We start from the raw sequence: 21,970 nt of genomic DNA on the forward strand, positions 1-21,970 counted from the left end.
GGGTTGTAGTCAATGATGGATGGACAACATATGGTAGGTGGTCGATCTCTGAAATCTGCATGGTAGAGTGAGAAACCTGCACAAAAGGATAAGGTTGAATGGTGGGCAGCCTGTCTATTTATATATGAAGGGTGTCCCAAAAAATTAGGGGTTTGGGGGACCACTTAACTCCCTCAAACCGTGCACCAAATTTGCATTTTTCCATTTAAGTGTGTTTTTGGGCTGTTTAAAGATGCTAATCAACACCCCCTCTCAAGCCCAAAACGGAGTCTAAAAGGAAAGGCCAGCTAAGTTTACACCAAGGCATCCCACCCCAAAGTAGCTAAGGCATCGGACAAAGGGTGCACGTTGGCTACCCATTGGCTTACCAAGACTACAGAGGCGATGGTTATCTTACCAAGGTAGTCCAAGTAGTCAACCCAAAGAGGACAAGGCATTAGACAAAGGGTGCTTGTCGATTGCCTAGTGGCCTAATAAGCTCTACAAAGGCAGATGGAACCACATTGAACTTTTGTATGTGAGTGTTTTTTTGGGGTGGAAAGTTAATTTTAGGGGTGGCAGTCGATTAAGTAACATTGACCCAGAAGGTGGGTGTAGGGACGGTACGCCCAATACATTACAAAATAGTACAAGCTTATCCAACCACTCGAGGATATTGATGATGAGGGAAAGGTGAAGAAGTATCATGTGAAGAAGGATGGTGGTATAATCTACAGGTGGAAATAGCTTAGGATTTGTCCAGTGGTGCTTTGCACAATGGGATGCTCAGTACGCTACATGTTAAAAAATGCTTATGCAATAGGTGCCACTTGGACAATGTCCCTCGTGGAAAAATTGTTTACTTGTCTAAGCACCCTAGTACAAGGATGATGAAATCATGCGATGCATAGGGGAAGGTACAATTGAAACACAAAGACAAACATAGAGAGAAGAAACTTTGAAGGGAATGAATGCAGTAAATGAATGTAAAAGTATATAGAATGCCCAAGGGCAGAGCGATGGAGTGTCGGAGAGTGATGTCCATTGGAGACGGATCCTGAGTGTTGTAACCACTAGTCGGAGATGAAAGAGTGCTGAATATTGAAGGGTAGCAGGCTGGTCATCAAAACACAGTAGTCAACGGCTGAAATTTGGTAAACGTAGTGGTGTACGTCTAGAGAATGCTAGAAACTTGTCATCGGAGGTAGAGAACTGTCAAGCGACAAGAAGTGAGGTGTGTGCTGATGTAGACAGCTTGCTGGAGAGCAAAAATGTAGGGATTGCAGCAATTGGCAGCAGCTTGTTGCGTGGCATTGGATGTTGAAAACATAGGCTGATTAGGTGTTATGATGATGTAGTAGATGGAGACCTTCAAACAGCAAGGTGATGGCTGAAAACAAGCCGCCTAGGGCTGGATGGTGATGGGTTGGAGTCGGTTATGGTTGGACAACAGATGGTAGGTGGTTGATGGTTGAAATTTGTACGATAGAGTGAGAAACTTGCATAAAAGGAGAAGGCAAAATGGGTGGCAGCTTGTCTATTTATAGATGTTGAAGGGTGCCCCAAAAAATGAGGGTTTTGGGGGACCACTTAAACTCTCTCGAACCACGCACCAAATTTACATTTTTCATTAATTAAGCTTGTTCTGGGGCTGTTTAAAGGTGCTAATCAGTTGTAAAGCATGTTTTAGCTCAACAAAAGGGTGCCCAGGGCAGGAAGAACAACAACATGATGTCACCAGTAGAAGGGTGGTAGATTTGGTTGTGGAAGGCAACATGTGAAGGGTGTGTATTAGAGAAATGCAGCCGCCTATATGAACAATAGCCATTGGGAGATGACCAGCAACAAGGTGAGAGTAGTTGCCACTAAAGACATGAGGAAGAAAACTTAAACACAAATTCAATATGGGAGGGATATGATAGCACCAAGAGCATGCTCAAATGGAGCAAAGGGTAAAGTAGTAGGCATAGAAACCAAGTTAAAGATTAAGTTAAATATTCACTGGGTTTTTACTTGAAATGAACTTTAACTTTGGCGTCCCTGGCTATTGTCATGCTCATGGACTAGCCTCAACAAGGAAAGGAAGGACTAGTTTTGGGCCTTTAGCCAAGCATGATGTTGAAAGGATATAACTAATTGGAGCTTTTGTTTTCTAGGACAAGGTGGTAGGGTTTTCCCTATTGGCTAGTGAAGGTCTTGATTGGCACTACGACTACTAATGAATGAGTAGTTAGGGATTGATTGGGACTTACAGACTCCAAGGTTTGAGAATTGATAACCTGAGTTTAGAGACAAGTATGCTATCAAAACTTTGGATTTGGTAGCGCAGAAGTGCAATTGATTGGCATTTGCTATTTGGTGGCTATCTAAGATGTGTAGCATGTACTTCCAATTCCAAGTGGGTCTCCTTGAAAGTAGTACACATGATGTTTTGCATGCTTTGATGATATTCAAGCTTGGGTATAAATTTGCAATACCTTTATAATGAAGAATGCACACACACTCCAAATTCTTGGTGTTTATCATAAAGAGGTGCACTTGAGGTCATGGGACTTGAGAATATCAAAGCTATGAGCCTTAATACATACGTTTTACTATTATGGTTTTTGGGTTAGCTTTCCGTAATTAGTGAAGTGTGTTTGGAAGGTCCAATTGTGCAAGGAAATCAAGTATGATAATGACATCCATGAACAAGCTCAAAGCTTTTTTATGGTTGCTCCTTTAGCTGGTGGGGATAATGATCTATACATTGCTGTTGAGGAGAGTTGATAAGAAGTTGATCGAGCAGTTGGGATAGTTATGATTTAACTCATGGAGAGGACGACGGGGTAGAATTTTAAAGCCAATTGCCAGCTTTCATGATGGTGTATGCTTTTGACGGCTGAGCTGAAAGGCCTGCTGTTTTGATAGCCATGTCCTTGTGTTCTTGAAGGCTATAAAAGCCTTTGGTAACACATCAAAACTAAAAAGAGTTGTAAAAGCTTTAAATAGGAAAAGCTAGGGTGCCCTACATGGCCTCTAAAGAAGTATTTAAGGAGGTTGTATTGTTTGTAGTAGGAAGGAATTGAAGGGTTTGATATGGTGGGGTGAAGATAGAGGAGATAGGTGTAATTGATTGAGCTTGAGAGAAGGACAAGGGCATAGAGGAGTATCATTACCAGGTTGAGGAGAGTTAGAAGTGAAAATGCTATTTTAGAGGAGTTGAGGATGAGAAGGTCCTGAAAGCAAAGAAGGCTATACATATGCTTGTGTCAAAGGCCTTGCAACTATGAGGACATGTTTATGGAGGTGTGGAGGTAGCTTGTGGATTTAGAGCTGTCATCATCGGGATGAATTTTTAACTTGGTTCTTTGGGCTTTTAAGTTGGAACAAATTAATTTCATTGTTCTCGAGTTCTTTGGTAGGAATGTGTAAAGCAAAGAGGGAAAAGAAGACCCCTTTAGGAATGATCGAGGGGTGTTGCAATGAGGAATATGAACTTGGAAATGTTGACGCCAATTTCATGGATGAACTTGAAGTTGGTTGGGTCATAGTTGTTAGGTATGATACGGTATGGTATGATAGAATACGATACTAAATGGTACCTTATGATTTTAAAAGGTACGGTACAATATTAGTATGAAAAAAAATTTAACATGATTTAAAAAAAACCATAAATCATTATATGATAGAAAACATGTTTAGAGTGGAAATAGCCATTTCATTACAAAATAAGATGAATACATGAGGGTGACCATCGTGGTCGCATGGGCTGCGCAAAACATGCGATATTACTACAGTCTAGCCTCTAGTGTGTCATAGTGGCATTATGCATGTGGATACAATGATAGTAGATACAAAAAAGAGAGACCCCTATGAATCTATGATGAGGCATCATCATCATCATCATCATCATCATCATCATCGTGCTCATCAAGAGAGTCTAAAGATGACTCCTTAGCATCGGATGATGAGATATACTCATACTCATTCTCACTGATGAGGTTACTATTGACCTTCACAATGCATGTAAGATTGTAAATGCTAAAGTCTTAACTTGTAAAGTATAAACTTCAAAGTGCAAAGTTTAAAACAACAAATTTTAAAATTTATGATTAAAGTGTTTAAACTTTATCTGCTTCAGACTACCCATGCTTATCATAGCTCTCATCATGCGTAAGTTAGTGTGGCAATAGACTAGCCGCTCTAATTGTCATGTGCGAAGCCGATTGCGAATCTTTGTGTGAATGAGAGATAGGCAATCCAATTTGTCTCACATGCACCCAGGGTTGCACTCGTATGTCGAATGGACAGGTTCGTACCATACGAACCGTACGATACGTATCCGTACTGTTTTGTACGATATTTTAAGCATGTTTTGGCCACGTATCCTGCGGGACAAGGCAAGCTATCTAGGGAGTTTCCGCGCGAAACAGCTTGGGGAAAAAGACGCAATTTGGGCACGATTGATCATTTGCGACACACACACGTGACACGTCACACACTCTTGCAAGTCTCGACTCTCTCCTCAGCCCTTGCTCTTGTCTCCAAGTCTCCAAGGCTGCATCAAGCTTCCATCCCCTTCAAGCTCCCTCTTCCTCTCTCCTCTTTCTCTCTTCTCTTGAGTCTTCCTCCCATCCTCTCCCTTTTCAAAGTTCGTTCTTCTTCCAACTTTCCAACTTTCCAAGTTTCCCCGATCCCCTCCCTCTTCAAGGCTCAAGCATCATCTCACTCTCTCCTCTTTCCCCCATCCCCTTCCTCTTCAAGTATCACTGCCGATCAGTGTGACAAGTCTTGACTCTCTCCTCTTCATCGGGCCTCCGGCCTCGCCTTGGCACCATGACACGCGAGAAGCATGAGGCCTTCAACTTGCACACCATCCATGTGGAGAGGGACACAAAGAAGTCCAACTCCCACAATTGGATATGCAAGTATTGCAAGAAGAGCTACACAAGTGGTGCAACCCGACTTCTCCAACATCTTTCCAAGAGGGAGGGGCAAGTCGCTCCGTGCAAGTCGATCCCTCAACACATTGCAGACGAGATTCTCGCCAAGATGAGAGGGGGATCCACTAGAGGAGGAGGTGGCGGATTGGCGGAGGCGGCATCTACACCTATGCCTACTCATGAGGAAGCATCAAATGTAGGCCTATCTTCGACCGATGCGGGTGAGGCCTCCACCATTGGTGGTGCCGATTCCACATCCGCTTCGGGCTCCGGCATTGGCAAAAGGCAAAGGTTAGAGGCTCATGCGGTACCGGAGAGGCAATCCTCTCTCTCTCAAGCTCCCGGTCATACACGTGGATCGGTTGCCTTTCTTAGAGAAAGGCAACAACAAGCCGATGTTGAGATTGCATGCACGGTGATTGAGTGCAATCTTGCATTCAACATCCTAAAGCATGAGCAATGGAAGAAGATGGTGAGAACCATTGCCAATGTGGGCCCATGTGAAGGATGGAGCGGCGTCTCATACAATGATATGAGGACGAAGAAGATTGATGAAGAGAAATAGAGGATTGATAAAGCCCTTGATCCTATTTGGGCCGCATGGACAAAATACGGTTGCTCCATTCTCACCGATGGATGGAGTGACCGTAAGAAACGGGGTATCATCAACATACTTGTTTCATGTCCACTTGGCACATATTTTTTGCGGGCCGTAGACACCGGCAAGAGGGGAAGAAAAACGACGGGTCCATTTATCTACCGCCACATTCGGCAAGCTATCATTGAGGTACACATCGTCTTTTTAAAGTTGCTTTCATTATTCATGAATCATAATTAGAATTTTCAAGTCGTGATTCATGATTCATCTCTCCCCGAAGCTTTTATAATTTGTGCCATGTATGATGTGCTTGTAGGTGGGCCTGTTGAATGTGGTGCAAGTTGTGACCGACAATGCATCCAATTGTCGGTGCATGGGCCGTTTGCTTGAGGTCGAGTTTCCTTCGATCGTGTGGACTCCATGTGCAAGTCATTGTTTGGACTTGCTCATGGAGGACATCGGGAAGCTAAAATGGGTGAAGAGGACGGTATACAAGGCTACATCTGTTGTCACCTTCTTCACGGTGAAGGTGAAGGTGCTTGCGATGTATCGCAAGCATAGCAAACTTGAGTTGAAGAAGCCTTCTTCAACTCGGTTTGCTTATATGTGGTTATTATTGGAGCGCCTTTATGAGGTGCGGTCCGCGCCCTACGCCAAACAGTGGTGTCCACCCTATGGAATGAGTGGGATGAGCATGAGACAGAGGAGGCGAAAGCCATGCAGAGGCTGTGTCTCGATGAGCAGTTTTGGCAGAAAGTCCGTGCCATTGTGATTGTCGTGACTCCCTTTTATAAGGTGTTGCGTATGACTGATTGCGAGGGGTCCACCATGGGCCTTCTCGTTCACTTTTTCAGAGCAGCATTGGTGGAGGTACGGGCTTGTACGATGATCATAGATTCTCATCGTGCATATATCATAGAGATAGCAGAGATGAGATGGGCATGGATGCATAGGCCCATCCATGGTTTTGCAGCATTGGTGCATCCGGCCTACGAGTCGTCGGCGATCATGGATGACAGAGAGCTCCGGTCAGATCAGCTTGCATATTTGACTCGTGTGGTCCCCATAGATGATCACAACACAGTCCTAGAGGAGCTTGGATGCTATGCAGATCAGAGAGGACATGTGGCATTTTCTTCTCCCACGTGTTGGAAAAGGGAGTCACTTCTAAAGCCTCTATTTTGGTGGCAAAATTTTGGATATGCGCTAGAGACTCTTCAGCCCTTGGCCATGAGAGTCCTTGCGCAGGATTGCTCTTCGGGTGCATGTGAGAGAAATTGGAGTGCCTATTCTCTCATTCACACGAAGATTCGCAATCGTCTTAGCACACGACAGTTAGAGCGGCTAGTCTATTGCTGCACTAACTTGCGCATGATGAAGGCCATGATGAGTATGGGTAGTCCAAATCAGGTAAACACCTAACCATAAAATGATAAGTCAAGTTTAATTTTTAAATTTGTTGGTTTCAACTTGTTACTTTATAGTATTATACTCAACAATTTAGTATTTATAATCTATTATCTTATGTGCATTGTGTAGGTGAATATTGATACATTCAAGTTGACGGGCGACACTCTTGCGAGTGTACATCAGGAGGTCGATGAGGAGGAGGAGCAGATCTTTGCAGAGCTCTATAGAGAGCTCATAGTAGCAGACACCCGTGACACTCGTAGTCAGCGTGCTCGTAGGCAAGGAGTTCGAGTTGCTAGCAGGGGCATGGTCTTCCGACACCCTCCGAGATCGACAGGGGTGGTTCAGGTGGTTTGCAGACATATATGAGGCGGAGCTCTAGTAGCTCTCGTCCAGTTCTTGACGATGACATTCCCTCCTTGCCTACAGTTAGATCGCCATTCCCTAGGGAGCCATCATTTGATGATGATGGTAACCTTATCAGTGAGGATGAGTATGAGAGTGCCTCATCATTCAATGACGAGGAGTCATCTTGAAACTCTCTTGATGAGCACTCAGATGATGATGATGATGCTAATGATAGTGATGCCTCATGAGTCATCCTAGCCTCTAGGCCTCAGATCTCTCGAGTCTCACCTTTTTGTATCTACTAAGTACTATCATTGATGATTGTATCAAGTTTCACTCATTGATGATTATATGATGTATCCAGTATACTGTACCGTTCGGCGTTGCCTGCATGTTTGCTGCTTGCATGTGATTGCGAGGGCTTTTTATCTCATGTATTCAGCATATTTTGTAATGACACTGCTAGTTTCACTTTAAACATGTGTTCTATTATTTATAGTTTAAAAAAAATGAAGTTATTTTTTTTTTCATACTAATATCGTACTATACCTTATAAAATCTTAAGGTACCATTTAGTACAGTATTTTATCATACCGTACCGTATCGTACTTCTCGTACCTGACAACTATGCATACACATGAAGAGCAATCTTGGGCAAGGACCGTCATTGCTAAGGGCTAAAGGGTCTCCAATGCGTATCCAAAGTTTTGCCACCAAAATAAAGGCTTCACAAGTGACTCTCTCCTCCAAAAAGTGGGAGAAGCAAAAGCTGCATGCGCTCTCTGATCTGCATAGCATCCTAGCTTCTCTAGCATTGCATTGTGGTCATCCATAGAGACCACACGAGTCAAATAAGCAAGCTGGTCCTAACGGATCTCTCTATCATCCATGACCACCGGCGACTTGTAGGCCGGGTATACCAATGCGGAAAAACCATGGATGGGCTTATGCATCCATGCCCATCTCCTCTCTGCTATCTCTAAACCATGTGCACACTATGTCTCTGTGATCACTGTACAAGCACGTGCCTCCATCAATGCCGCTCTAAAGAAGTGAACGAGAAGGTCCATGGTGGACCCCTCGCAATCACTCATATGCAACACCTTGTAAAAGGGAGTCATGACAATGACAACGACAGAGAGTTTTTGCTAAAATTGCTCATGAAGGCACAAGCGCTGTATGGCTTTGGCTTTGGCGCAAGGTGGCTACTGCACCTCATAAAGGCGCTCTAACAAATAACCATATGTAAACAAAGCGAGTTGAAGAAGGCTTCTTTAACTCTAGTGTGCTATGCTTACGATACATTGCAAGCATCTTTATCTTTATCGTGAAGAAGGTGACAACTAATGTAGCTTTGCGGACCACCCTCTTCACCCACTTGAGCTTCCTAATATCCTCCATGAGCAAGTCCAAAGAATGACTTGCACATGGAGTCCACACAATCGTGGGAAACTCGGCTTCAAGCAAACGGCCCATGCACCGACAATTCGATGCATTGTTGGTAACAACTTGCACCACATTCAAGGGGTCCACCTACAACCACAATTTACAAATTACAAGTAAGTATACTAACAATACTTGGAGGTTAGAGAGAGAAAGAGAGACTCGAGAGATGAGCCTTTCAAGTTTCAACTTTCAAGATTCAAGAATAAAGAGAGATGGGGTTGGGGTCTGGGGGGAAAGAGAGAATTGAGATAGATATTAGAGAGAATTTAGAAAATAGAATAGGGAGATAGATAGTTATGCATAAATCAATTATAAGAATGAAAGAAAGTGAAACAACTTTAAAAGGCAATGACAAATGTATACCTCAATGACAGCTTGCCGAATGTGGTGGTAGATGAATGCACTCGTCGTTTTTCTCTCCCTCTTGCTGGTATCTACGGCCTGCAAAAAGTAAGTGCCTAGTGAACATGAGACAAGTATGTTGATGATGCTCCACTTTTTAAGATCACTCCATCCATTGGTGAGAATGGAGCAACCATATTTTATCCATGCGGCCTGAATAGGATCAAGGGCTCTATCAATCCTCTGCTTCTCTTCATCAGTCTTTTTTGTGCTTATCGTGCCCATAAGCATCTCCTTGATGTTGTGCACACTCATCAGAATGGTTTTATTATGGGCAGGAACATTCTGCATAGTATTCTAAAGGTTAAGATGGGCATTGATTATGCCTACATTCCCATTAGTTGTACTTATACAATCGGATTTGAAAGTGTCTTTTAACTACTTGGAATGGTCATTCTTGGCAGAGCTCATGCAAACAATGAGGTTTGGGCCTCATGTCTCATTTGATTTACACTATTATCAACCATGTTATGTTGAACAGTGGTGTCATTGAATCTTTTTCTCTTGCACGATCGACTAGACGTACTGTCCATTCAGTCCCCTCTTTCAAGCATTGGTGAGACATGGTTGCCTACTTGGCCCCCTTTTTTTGCCTTGGGCTACCCACCGAATTCTTATGATGTTATTGTATCTAGTAGACATTGGACAGTTGGATGGTTTGTCTCTATCGTCACATTAGTACTTTGTTGGGCAGGCATTGGCTGATCATACTTTTATGATGTTGAAAGTTGATAGGAATAACACTTGTAAGGTATTGTACATTTGGGGTCTGTTTGATTGTGCTTCCCGAGTGAGTATTAATGCATCTAGGTCCTCCCTCATCAACTACACTGAATTTGATTTGTAGGCTTTGGGGTGGCCAAGGAAAAGTGGTTTAGAAAGGGCATATTACTAGACATTTGGTTATCTGGGTTATCCTTTGGGTGTGGATGTGGCATCGAAGCATTTGTTGCAATGGATCTCAAGCTGAATATCAAGTTTCTTTATTGGAAATCTCAAGTGCAGCCCTTCCCTGTGCCCCTCAAAGTGGTGCAAGCAATTATACTTCTTACTCTTATTGACTTCTTGCCTCTTTTTTCTTGGTCCAAGAGTACTTTGTGGGAAATTACACGTTCTATTCATTTTTGCTTTGAGAAAAAAATTCCATTTTGAGTTGGCATTGCTTGGATCTCTTGGGCTTATGTCTGTACACCCAAAGTCGTGGTGGGAGGTGTTGGTGTTTTGGATGTGGAGACTCATATGGTTTCCCTATATTGGTTATTGTTTTAGGCCTTGTGTGCTGATAATCACTCTTGGGTTTTAATTTTTTGTTTTTTCTTGGAGGACCATGGTTTGCTCCATGGCAAATACTAGAATTTAGGCCTCTTGGTAGCATGCCTAACAGTGATCAACTAGTTTCTCTTCCATGCTCATCCTTGACAACCCATTTGGTTAGTCTTGGAAGCTTGTGCTTCAAAAGGGGGTTGAAATTTGTACATTTGCACATTGTTAAACTCGGGAGTAATTAATAAAATTTAGCACATCTAATTAAACTTGGAAAAATCCACGAGTTGTTGGCAGTGTCTAGGTTCTTTTGCTAGGAAGAGAAACAAGATGATCGTCCTAGATCTAATTGGATGGCTCATTTGGGATTAGTCACTATTGTTGATGCCACTTTTTCCTTGGGACATGTCCTTAGGTCATTTTGCACTATTCATCGGCTTTTTTGCATCCTCCATTGCTATTGCAGCTTGTGGGATATGCTTGCTTTACATTTGTGGGATTGGTAGGCTTTTCTTAGCCGTCTTATTGATCATCCTTGGTAGAATTGGTGCCTTGCAAGCCTATTGCATCTAGAGAGAGTTTTTGTCACCCAAATTCATCATTTGCGTCTCAAGAATCGTGATTGGCTAATAGATAAGGCTAATTTAGTGTGGGGTCTCTAGAAAAGTCAGTATTGGTGAAAGCAGGTTCTAATGGAATGTTGGATTAATAAAACTCCATTCATATGCAAGGTTCTCCTTTGGAGAATGTTGATTGTTGGCGTGCCTCACTTTGGCCCTTTCCATTCATTGTATTTTTGATGGCATTTGCTTTTTTTTGCACCACTAGTGTGGAGATTTCTCAGTGCAGATTTATTTCATGTCCATTGGCCAGGAAGAATTGGTCTCTTTTGTTTGAGATTTGGCTCAAGGTAGTGGGACCTTCTCTTTGTCCCTTTGATTGGGTGTTTGGCAAAGCTAAGTTTCTTGGTTTTTCACTTTCTCATAATTTTGGGAATTTGCCATAATCGGGTCATCCGAAATGCTTTTGTTTTTTATTCTAGTTTTGGTGTTCATCATCATGTGGCCAGACTGAAGGGTCTTCTTCATTGGCTGGTTGATCTTGTTCATCATGCAAGCATTCTTTTGCAGGAGGATTTAGTCTCTTGGCATAAGGCAGTGTCTTCAGCACTTCTGCCGTCTTCCTAGTTCTTTGTGATGTTTGTACTTTCTTAGTATAATTAATACAAACACTTCTCATGAAAAAAAACAAAGATAGGGATAGGAATAGAATTTCATGTCTTTTTTAAACGTCCATACTGTGTACCATGTGTCACATGTCAAAAATTGTAGCCATGATAGTAGTTGGGCCTAACCTATAATTCACAACATTGATAATCTGTCACCAGGTGGTGATACTTTTCTTAGTTGCTTTCCTTATTTACTTATATAAATATTTTATTTTTCTTTTCTTTAGTTACTGTTGCTTTTTACCCCCAGAGTTCTCTTGGATTAAGCCGGGATCTTTGCATGGCTAGAAGAGGCAGCCATTGGGACAAATTGGACTAATGGTTTGTCTGAGCCTTGGGACTGGATTGAATGGGCACTGAAGAATAGAATGCCAAGGGTTTGGGACTGTGTGCTAAGCCACTAGAGATGGTGCAGGACAATGAGCCTGGCCAAGATAGAAGATGCACATGTGAGAATGCTCACGGAATAAAAGTCACCGTAATTGAGTCACGTTACACTTTTTGATGTGGTTGCAATGATAAAATTTGCTCAGAACAACTTGAGGAATGTAAGGGTCACCATTCTTAAAATTTAAGGAGTTACTATTTTTGGACCCAGAATTTGTTCGCGTCATTATCTTCATTTTTGCACGAAGATTAATTCTCTAGTCTGTGCCGAGGTTAAATTTTGCACCGATCATGGAGATTTTAGACCGGAAGGTTTAAACAAAAAAATTGTTACATGTATGCCATGTGTCACAATTTGGGCACAAATTCCCAAAAGAGAGAGAGCATAAATAAAAAAGCATAATAGGCAGGAGGGGCAGATTTGAGCGGGAAGTTTTCAAGGGCTGAGGGCAGATTGTTGTAAGTACATCAGCTATGGAGATTACTTCTTTGTCTCTGACTCATGTACGAAGGTAGAGCTTGCCCCCTTTGGTCAACCCTCTCTCGATTCTCAGAGGAAATGCTTTGCATGATGGGCTGATTCAATCAAATGTACAGTTCTGTGTTTTCTTTGCTCTTCTGTTGTGGCAAGAGCCTCACTGTTCAGGTTCAGGAGTAGCTGATTGCTCCTCCAATGCAGGAACTAAAGAAAGTGTTGACCACGCCACACAAGAATAGGGTTTTCAGCTCTGATTTAGTGCTGTTTGTGGGACTGTTTTACTGCTGGAATGACACCAGGGTCAAAAGGGTTTGTAGTCCAACTGGTATGGAACAAATATGGAATGGAGTAAGGCTGAGAACGGGTCAAGAAACAGGTGAAAAAAAAGTAAATACAGAGTTCTGCAGATTGCAATTCTACACTTGAATTATTGAGTTATGCTCACAGAAAGTGTTTTCCTACTTGGGATGTTGTTCTGGATATGCTGTACTATCCTTATGCAGCTGAAATTTACTCAAAAAAGATAAAAGCCAACTGTTCACAGGTTTTGTACTATTGAACTTTTTTTTTTTTTGGTAACCTTCCATCTTTTAATTGATAAGGAAATACTGAGAGGGGCACCGGTCTTCGGGGCCAATCTGGTTTTGAGCGAGGGAGTGAGGTCTCTATTTGTGTGTGTATGTGAAAAGACCAGGTATTAATTGAAGGGACTACCACTTTATGTGAGTCATAGACCGGTTCCATCATCTATGTGGCTTCAATCTCTTTATTCAAGTGATGTACTGAAGCTTGAATGTTCATAATTGTATTACCCTTGTCTATTTTGCACTTTGATGTGCTGCCTTAAAAATGTAAGTTGATAGGTTAAGAGGGTTTGTGCTTCAATCTTGAATTTACAATGACTTTCATTTATTAAGTATAACAAAACATGTAGTGAAAAGGGAGGGCCTGTTTTTCCATTGTGACATGTCACATTACCTTTCCATTCTTCATGTGTTGCCTAGGAGCACTAGTAGTGGAAAAGTGAGAGAGAATCTTCTAAATTTTATAAATATGCTGCTAGATGGATTTGGGAATGGAACTCCTTCCCACCATCCACTCCCTTTTTTTTTGCACAAAATATAGAGAAAAGTTGTTTATTGTCTTAGATGGTGCTTGCGAGAGTGTGCAATGGAAGACATGAACATAGAGAGAGAAGGGAAGAGAGAGACTGCAAAGAAAGAAGAGAATGGGAGAGGAAATTTGCATTGAACTCCAAAAGAATACTGAATACAAAGCAGACCAATAAGTCCTTGCGCACAGAACAAAATGTCAGTGAGGGACTGGATCAGACTGATGATGGAGATGTGCATTGGATGATGGAGGAAATCACCGGGTGATGGGGAGCGCTGAAAATCTGCAAAATACTATGGCTGCCAATGATAAGGACCAGCTATAAATAGCTGAAAATGACCAAAATGGGCCAATTGCTGCAAAAAGCTGACATAAACTTGGCTGACCTGATCTGGGAGCTGCAATAAATGCTGCAACTGATCAACAATGTTGGTTGCCAATGCGAATGCAGCTTCTGAGCATTGAGAAAGGGATGCATTGTGTGGGTGCACTAAAACTTGTGCGAATATACCAAAATTGAATGAAAAGTGTAATGCAATGTCTAGAAAGAGAGTATGTGTTTGACTCTTGTGCGAATATACCAAAATTGAATGAAAAGTGTAATGCAATGTCTAGAAAGAGAGTATGTGTTTGACTCAGATTGAGGCTCACAGCTAGGAGATGACTATGCATGACACAAATGAATGCTAATACCCCCTCTTAGATCCTTGATGTGGTTGAAGGCCAAAGAAGACGGAATGGATTTGAGGATAGTAGAAGTAACGTCAAAGTCCATTGATGAAGAAGCTCCTCACGATCCTAGGCATAGTTGATAACATAACGTTTCATACTTCCACACATGTATGGGCATGAAAGTATGATTCAGACCCCTGGGTTGAATCATACATTGCCCTAATTTTTTGCTTTAAAAACTAGAAATATGTAAGAATGATAAGTTGAACCTTGGTAGGAATTGTAAACATTTCAACAAAGCTTACACTCTAAAAAAAAGCATAAAAGAAAATGAAAATTGACGAGGGAACTGTATGAATTTTGAGAGTGTGTAGGCTATAGAGCACTCAGAACCACATCACAGGAGAGAGGGAGAGGATGAGGCTGAGCACTTACAATGAGCACACTGTGATATGCATGGGTTAAGCACAGGCTACCCTATTCTTGCACACGCTGAGCACACTACCCTAAATCCGAATTTCTGCATATGGTGCCCTTGTTCTGTACAGTGCACAGGCTAACGATTGATCTTGTTGGTTGCACACAAACATGCTGAGGTGCGTAGGCTGCACATGTAGGTAATCTACAGGGAAAATTGAAGTGAGCGATGCGCAGTGGCGATGCAATGTCCGGCGATGAGATTGTCAGGTAGAGAGCAAAACGTGAGCAAGAGTAGAGAGTGAGAGTCAGAGAGATAAGAGAGAGAGATGCACGATGTTCTTGGGTACAATTTGTTGTGTTGTACCTCTTTAGGTTTAAGGTAGATATATATGAAAGTACAGATGTGCTAAGGGTGTGTTGACATTCGTGCACATATAAAAGGCATGATGGACCTTTATTCCCAACAAAAATATTGAGATTGCAGCAAAGAATGTCACCAAGCAGAAAGCAACAGCTTTGACAAGTTAGGAGTCATTTTTAAAAAACCCAAAAAATGGACAGGTATGAAATGGCTTTTCATACAATTGCATACTAGACATCTACAGACATTTGGTATGTTGAATCATACGCATTTGAATCCAACTATGATCCTAGGAATCTTGCTTTGAAGTACAAGGGGCCAAGGAATCCATAGCCATATCACCGATATTGTCCCCTATAAAGGAATGAGGGTACGAAGGAATCACTAAAGGAGATGGTGGGGGATTGGATGTAATGTGTAGAATGGGTGGGTCACTGTTGCATGGAGAGGAACAAGTGTGGCAATGGAAGATTGCCTCGAAAGGCCCTACACAAAGGAAGGGGAATGGAGTTTGTATAGCCCCCTCTCTTGTCAACTTGTCGCTAGAATGGCTCTTGTAGAAGAATCCTCAACAAAGATGGCTTGCTTGATGAAGACAACTTGGGTACTGAGTCTAGTAAGGCCACGAACATAGAGGATTTGGAAGCCCAAACTAGAAACATGTAAAACCTCCGAAATGGAGCTCAACGAGACAAGATGCCAAGACCACAAATAGGCATCGAAGAAATGTCACCAAATGACTATAGTCTCTAACAAGTTCTTGGAGTAGATCTCCTCGAAGAGTCATATGACTCCGTGGTTAATGAGCCAATATATCTGTTTGAAGATGAGACGATTGAAGTAGAATGCTCCGCCATCTCATGGATGTGAAGTAATGGAGACTCATGAGTCATAAGTAACAGTTGGCATAGAGGTAGAGAAAGGCTTAGATGTTGTACCTCCATCCCTTGCTTCTAGACGAGGTGAGGTTATTTCTTCCAACATCTCTTCTTGGAATGGGTGCCCTTTCCACAATGTGGGCATCTAGGCTTCCCCTTCGAAATTGTCTCAGAGTCTAAAGAAGTCTCAGAGTGCTTAACTTGCTTCTTCTACTAGTTCTTGGCCTTTTTTGTCCTTCTTGTTACTCCCTCCTGAACTTGTAGCAAAAGCTTTCACGGATGGTTTCTCCCACAAAATGATGTCTCGAATGGAGGTAAGTAAGTTGGCGTAGAAGGCATCATACTTCGGAGATGGGAGATGGGTAATGAGAATCATCGACATATCTTTGGATGATATTGTCTTGCCGAGGAATGCAAGCTTATCTTGCAATTCCTCCATCTTGTTGATGTGGTCCTTCATGGAAGGTATATTGTCTAACTGATACCATTTGGAGCCTCTCTTTTGTGGTAAATGGTGGGCAAAGGCTTTTACTAGTAGAGGGAAGAGAGCTTTGTCCAAACCTATGCTGTGGTTTGAAGTCCATGAACAAGGACAGAATCCTTCAAACTCATGAAAAGAGAATATTCGACTTGTGAGTTGAGTCAATCCCAAAAAGGAGCTTGATTATGGGAGGGTATCGGGATGGTAACAAATGCTCACATATCAAAGATATCCAATATACTCTTCACTTTGCAAGACCAAGGGGAGTAGTTGATGCCATCAAATTGATCCTCCTTGGGCAATGATGGAAGGATTGGCACCTGAATAGTTGGTGCCATTATGGCCATACAGGGTAATTAGTAATAGCTCGTGTGGAAACAAAGATAACCGGGGGGGGGGGGGGGGGGGTGGGGGATGAGGCTGCTTTCATCTTCTAGACTGGTCAGAGAGCTGATCTCTTTTGGGTAAGGGACTTGATCTTTGGTCATCTTTGTGATAATCTTTGCGATCGTTCATGATCATGACAATCATCTTGACGATCAGATGGATGGGAGTGTCAATCTTTTGAATGACAGTCCTCCTCATCATCAGACCATTGAAACCGGCAATCCATCTTCCTTCAAGCATTTGCAAAACACACAATCCACTGCTGCATTTTGATGTTGCGCTTTTGAACAGAGGAGGAATCAACTATACCCTTGGAAAGTAAGCTATAGAAGGCCTGAACAATGCAGAAAATGAACATTCTTCACAACAAATCTACATCAAATAGCTAATAGTGTGTGGTCTCCTCTTCGTAGAACATCCCGGTCCTCTCTTTTGGTGATGTTACCATGTGAGAGTGTGCGATGGAAGAAGAACAACGAACATAGAGAGAGAAGGGAAGAGAGAGAGGCTACATAGAAAGAAGAGGAATGGACAAAGGAATTTGCATTGAACTCCAAAAGAACACTGAATACAAAGCAGACTGACTAGTCCCTACACGCAGCCCAAAGCATCAGCAAGGGCACCTGATCAGGCAGAGATGTACACCGGATGGAGGAAATCAATGATGATGGATAGTGCTGAAAATCTGCAAAACAATGTGGCTGCTAATGACGGGAACCAGCTACAAATAGGTGGAAATGACCAAAACTGGCTGACCGCTGCAAAAAGATGACATACATCAGTCGACCTGATCTGGGAGCTGCAATTAATACAGCAACTGATCTAAAATGCTGATTGCCAGCGTGAATGCAGCATCCGGGCACTAAAATAGAAATGCATTGTACTGGTCCACTAAACCAGCCAGTGTGAACACACTAAATCTGACCAAAAAGTGTAATGCACTGAAATGCACACTCTAGAAAGAGCTGCCACTTCCATCAAAACAGATGAGATGACAGACAAACAGAATGTCAGAGCTTCTAATGTTCTTCTCAGACTCAGATTTGACGCTTACAGACAGGAGATGATTGTGCATGACACAAATGGCTGCTAAGAGTGCCTTACAGAAGTAGTTCATGATACCATCATGCCATATGTGTTTGCTGGGTTTGGGAGGAAAGCAAGTTGTTGGTTAAATTAAACAGAAAAATTGTGGTGGCGTGTGGTGCTCTTTTACAGTACTTCATGTGGGACCATTCACATCCTAGGCCTATGTTACTTTTACCATAGCCAATAATTTGTGATCTTTGGCTTGAAAATTGAGGATTCTTGGTATATGACATTGTCACTCTTGTTAAGTTGTATTCAAGGGCAATGTAAGAAGCAACGTGGTGTTGTAACATACTGAATGAAAGGTACTGTTTAGAAATAAGGATTTTCGCTGAACAGAGATGGTTTGTTTTTATTATTATGTTCTTTTGTTGCACTAACAAAGTTAAAGTGTTTATATGTCTGTTGTTACTATTTCAACTTTGGTGTTTGTCTTCTTGTCTTATTGTTGCAATAACAGAGCTTAAGTTGTTAATAGTTTCTGTCGGTTTGCTTGTTTTCTTGTTTTGAAACCTAGAGGTTACACCAATTCTTTTTGGGGGCCGACTCTCAGTGGGGCTGGTTGCTACTCTGATCTCCATAAGCAGTATTATTGCTGCAGACACGGGTGCTTTCCTTGGTGGCCGGGTAATGGCTTCTGTATTTCTGTTTTGTTGATTCATGTGATACTCAAGCTTCCAATGCTGTGGAACTTTGGCATAGCAACATGTAGATTTAGCTTATATGCTTGTGGTTGGCAGGCCCTTGGGCGGACTCCCTTGTCAAATGTCAGCCCCAAGAAGACCCTGGAGGGAGCAGCTGTGGGCCTTAGTTCATCTGTAATTATCACAGTTCTTCTATCCAAGATATTTGGCTGGCCACCTTCTTTGCCCAGGTATGAACAACTTGACATGATGATTAATCTAGGACAGTAAACTTGCTTATTTGCATTTCCTTTTGAAAGTGATTATTACTTGTTTGTTGTTTATCTGCATATAATGCCAGACTGGCATCTAGTTACATTTGAACCATGAGCATTTTAGATGTGCACTTTGAGGAGAACTGCGTTTCATGTTACTAGCATTGCATTTCCACAGTGGCTATCCAGGAATATTATTTTTTGGCCCAATGCTTTTGGGATAGATCATGCATCTCGTAAGGTCAAAGGGGGTCTAGCTTCTGAACATCCACCATGTATGAGACCTTTGTAGAGACCTCATAAACTTGCCTCCAATGGTTGAATTGCTCTCAAGGGACTAGCTGTCTCCTGACTAATAGCTTCTAGAAAGACTTGCTCAACCTTGCATTTTATCATACAACTAGAATCTAGTGGGGGATGTTTTGATTGGTGTTTGGAATTCTTGGGGGTTTGATTTGCTCAACCTGGAATTTAATGAAACCATGGCTAACCCTCCTAGGTGTCCCTGGGATACCTCTTGACTCGCATCTAGTGGCGATGGGGACTCTATTGGATTCTTGGAGCTCCTTGTCATGTAGAAAGAAAAGAGAGATATATATACTCAACATCTGCAAAAGGCCAAAATGGCTGTGAGACCTGAGCATATAGTGCAACTGCAGTGATGTCTCATCAAAGGGTACAATCTAACTGTATGTCTAACTAGTGATTACATCTAACCTATGGCTAGAGAGGAGTGTACTGAAAAAAGTAAATCTAGAAATTTGAGGATGATGTGGCCTCTTCACATTGTAGGATCTCTCTCTGATAGCATAATGCAACAGCTGCTTCAGCACAAGGAGGCTGAGGTATCTTGATGGGTATCTCTTGTTATGGGCAATGATGGCTCGTATTTGTTGATGGTGAAGATGAGTTCCTTAGGGCTGGCAGGTGGTCATCAGTGGGGAAGGAGCTCTGGTGATCACTGGTGCGAGGAACTCCATGTGCAGCCTCTATCTAGATGGATCTGGATGGACTGCTCTGGTGATCACCGGTGTTAGGAACTCCGGTGCAAGGAACTCCATGTGCGGCCTCTATCTAGATGGATCTGGATGGACTGCTCTCCCCACTCAAGAGGGTCAATCCGTGGTGTTGGAGCTCTTGCAAGAAAAATCCTAGCCACCTCTGGTCCTCGTACTCCATGACTCTGCGCGGTGGCTCAAAATGCTTTTGAAACAGGCAGTGGCATGTCTCTCTGATCTTACAATGACAGTTCTTTTGAGAGCAAATGGATCTGTTCTTTCAAGAGAGTTGGTCATAAGTATTGTTAGGAAACTGTTTGGGAACAGATGTTGATGTAGGAAACTCTGTACATAGTGTAATTCTGGGCCATTGTGGATGGTCCACTACTCCAAACAGGCCACATCAGCTTAGAACTATGGTCAAACTTACGTGATCCATCATCCACCATGTAAAGAGTTGTCACCATTCTTAGGCTTGAGAACTATGGCTCATTGAATATTTATGGCACCATCTACTATTCATACATTATATATCTTTGCAGTCTTAAGCATTCATCAGCCCAATAGCATAACAGTGATGCCAGACAGACCAAGGTGTTTTAAGACCTTTCCTAGCTTTTCTCAAAAAAATGTGTCTTCAAAATGCTTTTCTCTTGAATTGGTGCAGGTGTGCTATTACCACTAGAACTACTAAAATTGCTATTGCCCGTTTTGCATCAAGGAATCTCCATTGTCTTGGTGGCCCGTGCATGTCTACTTCAGGAATAAGGTCTAGGATTTTCTCTCAAAATCTGTCTTCAAAATGCTTTTCTTTGGAATCGGTGCAGGTGTGGTCTTACCACAGAAGAACTACAACTGCTCTTACCCATTTTGTATCAAGGCACCTCCATTTTCTAGGTAGCGTGGGCACATGTACTTCAAGAATAAGGTCTAGGATTGTGTACTAAGATCTAAAGCTCAGGATTGCTTCTGCACATACTTCAAATGTGTTATACCAACTATTTCACCTAGATGTGTAAATGAAGCTGGGCACTTTTAAGATGGTGATGGGCATCTCGATGATATTACGAATGGCTTTGTCCATCTTTGAGAGTGATTTGTAACATGGTATGGGTATTGACCACCTAATGCTCACACAGCCACCATGACTTGCTCAATGGGGGGTGAGCTGATTTTACATGTGGACATTGTTTTTTAACCTTCCACAAAGTACTCTTGACATTTCATAAAAGGAAAGCTAATTGCAATAAAAGTTTTGTAAGGATTTCTTGCTTTTTGTGCTTCTCCTGAAGAAGTTTGAATTAATGGTGAATTGGAATATTGATGAAGGGCCTTCTGGCCAACCAAGCAGATGCCAGGCCTTCTGGCCAACCAAGCAGATGCAACAATTCGAAGGATCTCTCTCTCTCTCTCTCTCTCTCTGTCTCTCTCTGTGTCGCTCAAACTCCAAGCTAACTACATCTTAATTAATAATTGTGTTGGAATCCAGTGCTGCAGCTTTTTCAGTGGTTACTTTCCTCGGGTCATTGTTTGGTGATTTGACAGAGTCAATGATCAAACGTGATGCTGGTGTCAAAGATTCTGGAAGATTGATCCCAGGACATGGTGAGATAGTGTGCCATACAAAATCATTCTTTACATGTGCTGGCAGTTGCTGGTAAATAAACAAATGATGTTTATATGCTTCCAATGATTTGCAGGTGGCATTTTGGACCGTGTTGACAGTTACATGTTCACAGGGGCCCTGGTCTACTCTTTCATTAAAATAGTGATGTGACTCCTTTTTGGGTTGCCTTTCTATCACAAGCTTTAGTATCCAAGCCTCTTTTTCTTGTAAAGCTCATCACATGTAATCACATGGTAAATTTAAGCAAGCCCAATAAATGTAAAATTTCACCCAAGAAGCACATGCTTGTATTTGTTAAACGGTGCCAAGTTGAAGTAGATTTTGTGCTTTTCCATTGTGGTGGACAGAAGCAGCTTGAAGGTAGAGTGTGGTAAGTGCTAAGGAAAGTCTCTGATTCTTCAAGCATATGATGCAGTGGAGTAATAGGATTAGTAATTTTAGTGACTAGATGCGGATGATAACAGGCAACTTTCAAAACAAATTACAATAGAAAAGCAATCACTTTACAAAATACTTCGTGTGTTTTGAGAGAGAGAGAGAGAGAGAGAGAGAGAGTTGTGGCTAGACCTTTGATGCATCCCT

General features: G+C 42.2%; 1 protein-coding gene and 2 pseudogenes across 4 annotated transcripts in view; all 3 read left to right on the forward strand.

Annotated features, from left to right (window-relative positions):
* LOC148029313 (phosphatidate cytidylyltransferase 4, chloroplastic-like) overlaps positions 1–21,665 on the forward strand; it is a 37,998-nt gene extending 16,333 nt beyond the window's left edge. Inside the window, exons 4-7 of one of the 4 annotated variants that reach the window (XR_015692402.1) lie at positions 18,383–18,492; positions 18,606–18,739; positions 20,589–21,366; positions 21,462–21,494. Coding sequence is in view for 1 of the 4 variants with exons in the window: in XM_087688089.1 (XP_087544215.1) it covers positions 18,383–18,492; positions 18,606–18,739; positions 21,251–21,366; positions 21,462–21,538 (437 nt within the window). In the remaining 3 variants the exon portion in view is untranslated. Of the gene's footprint in view, positions 1–18,382; positions 18,493–18,605; positions 18,740–19,555; positions 21,367–21,461 lie in introns of those variants that run through there. The other 3 variants (XR_015692403.1, XM_087688089.1, XR_015692404.1) reach the window with 3 other exon arrangements.
* On the forward strand, positions 4,798–5,848 carry LOC148029314 (uncharacterized; annotated as a pseudogene).
* LOC148029315 (uncharacterized) lies at positions 5,840–7,508 on the forward strand (annotated as a pseudogene).
* Positions 21,666–21,970: the final 305 nt, after the last annotated feature.

Source organism: Lygodium microphyllum, chromosome 11 (assembly GCF_053477565.2).
Source record: "Lygodium microphyllum isolate KBCC chromosome 11, Lygodium_microphyllum_v1.1.10, whole genome shotgun sequence".
NCBI lineage: Eukaryota > Viridiplantae > Streptophyta > Polypodiopsida > Schizaeales > Lygodiaceae > Lygodium > Lygodium microphyllum.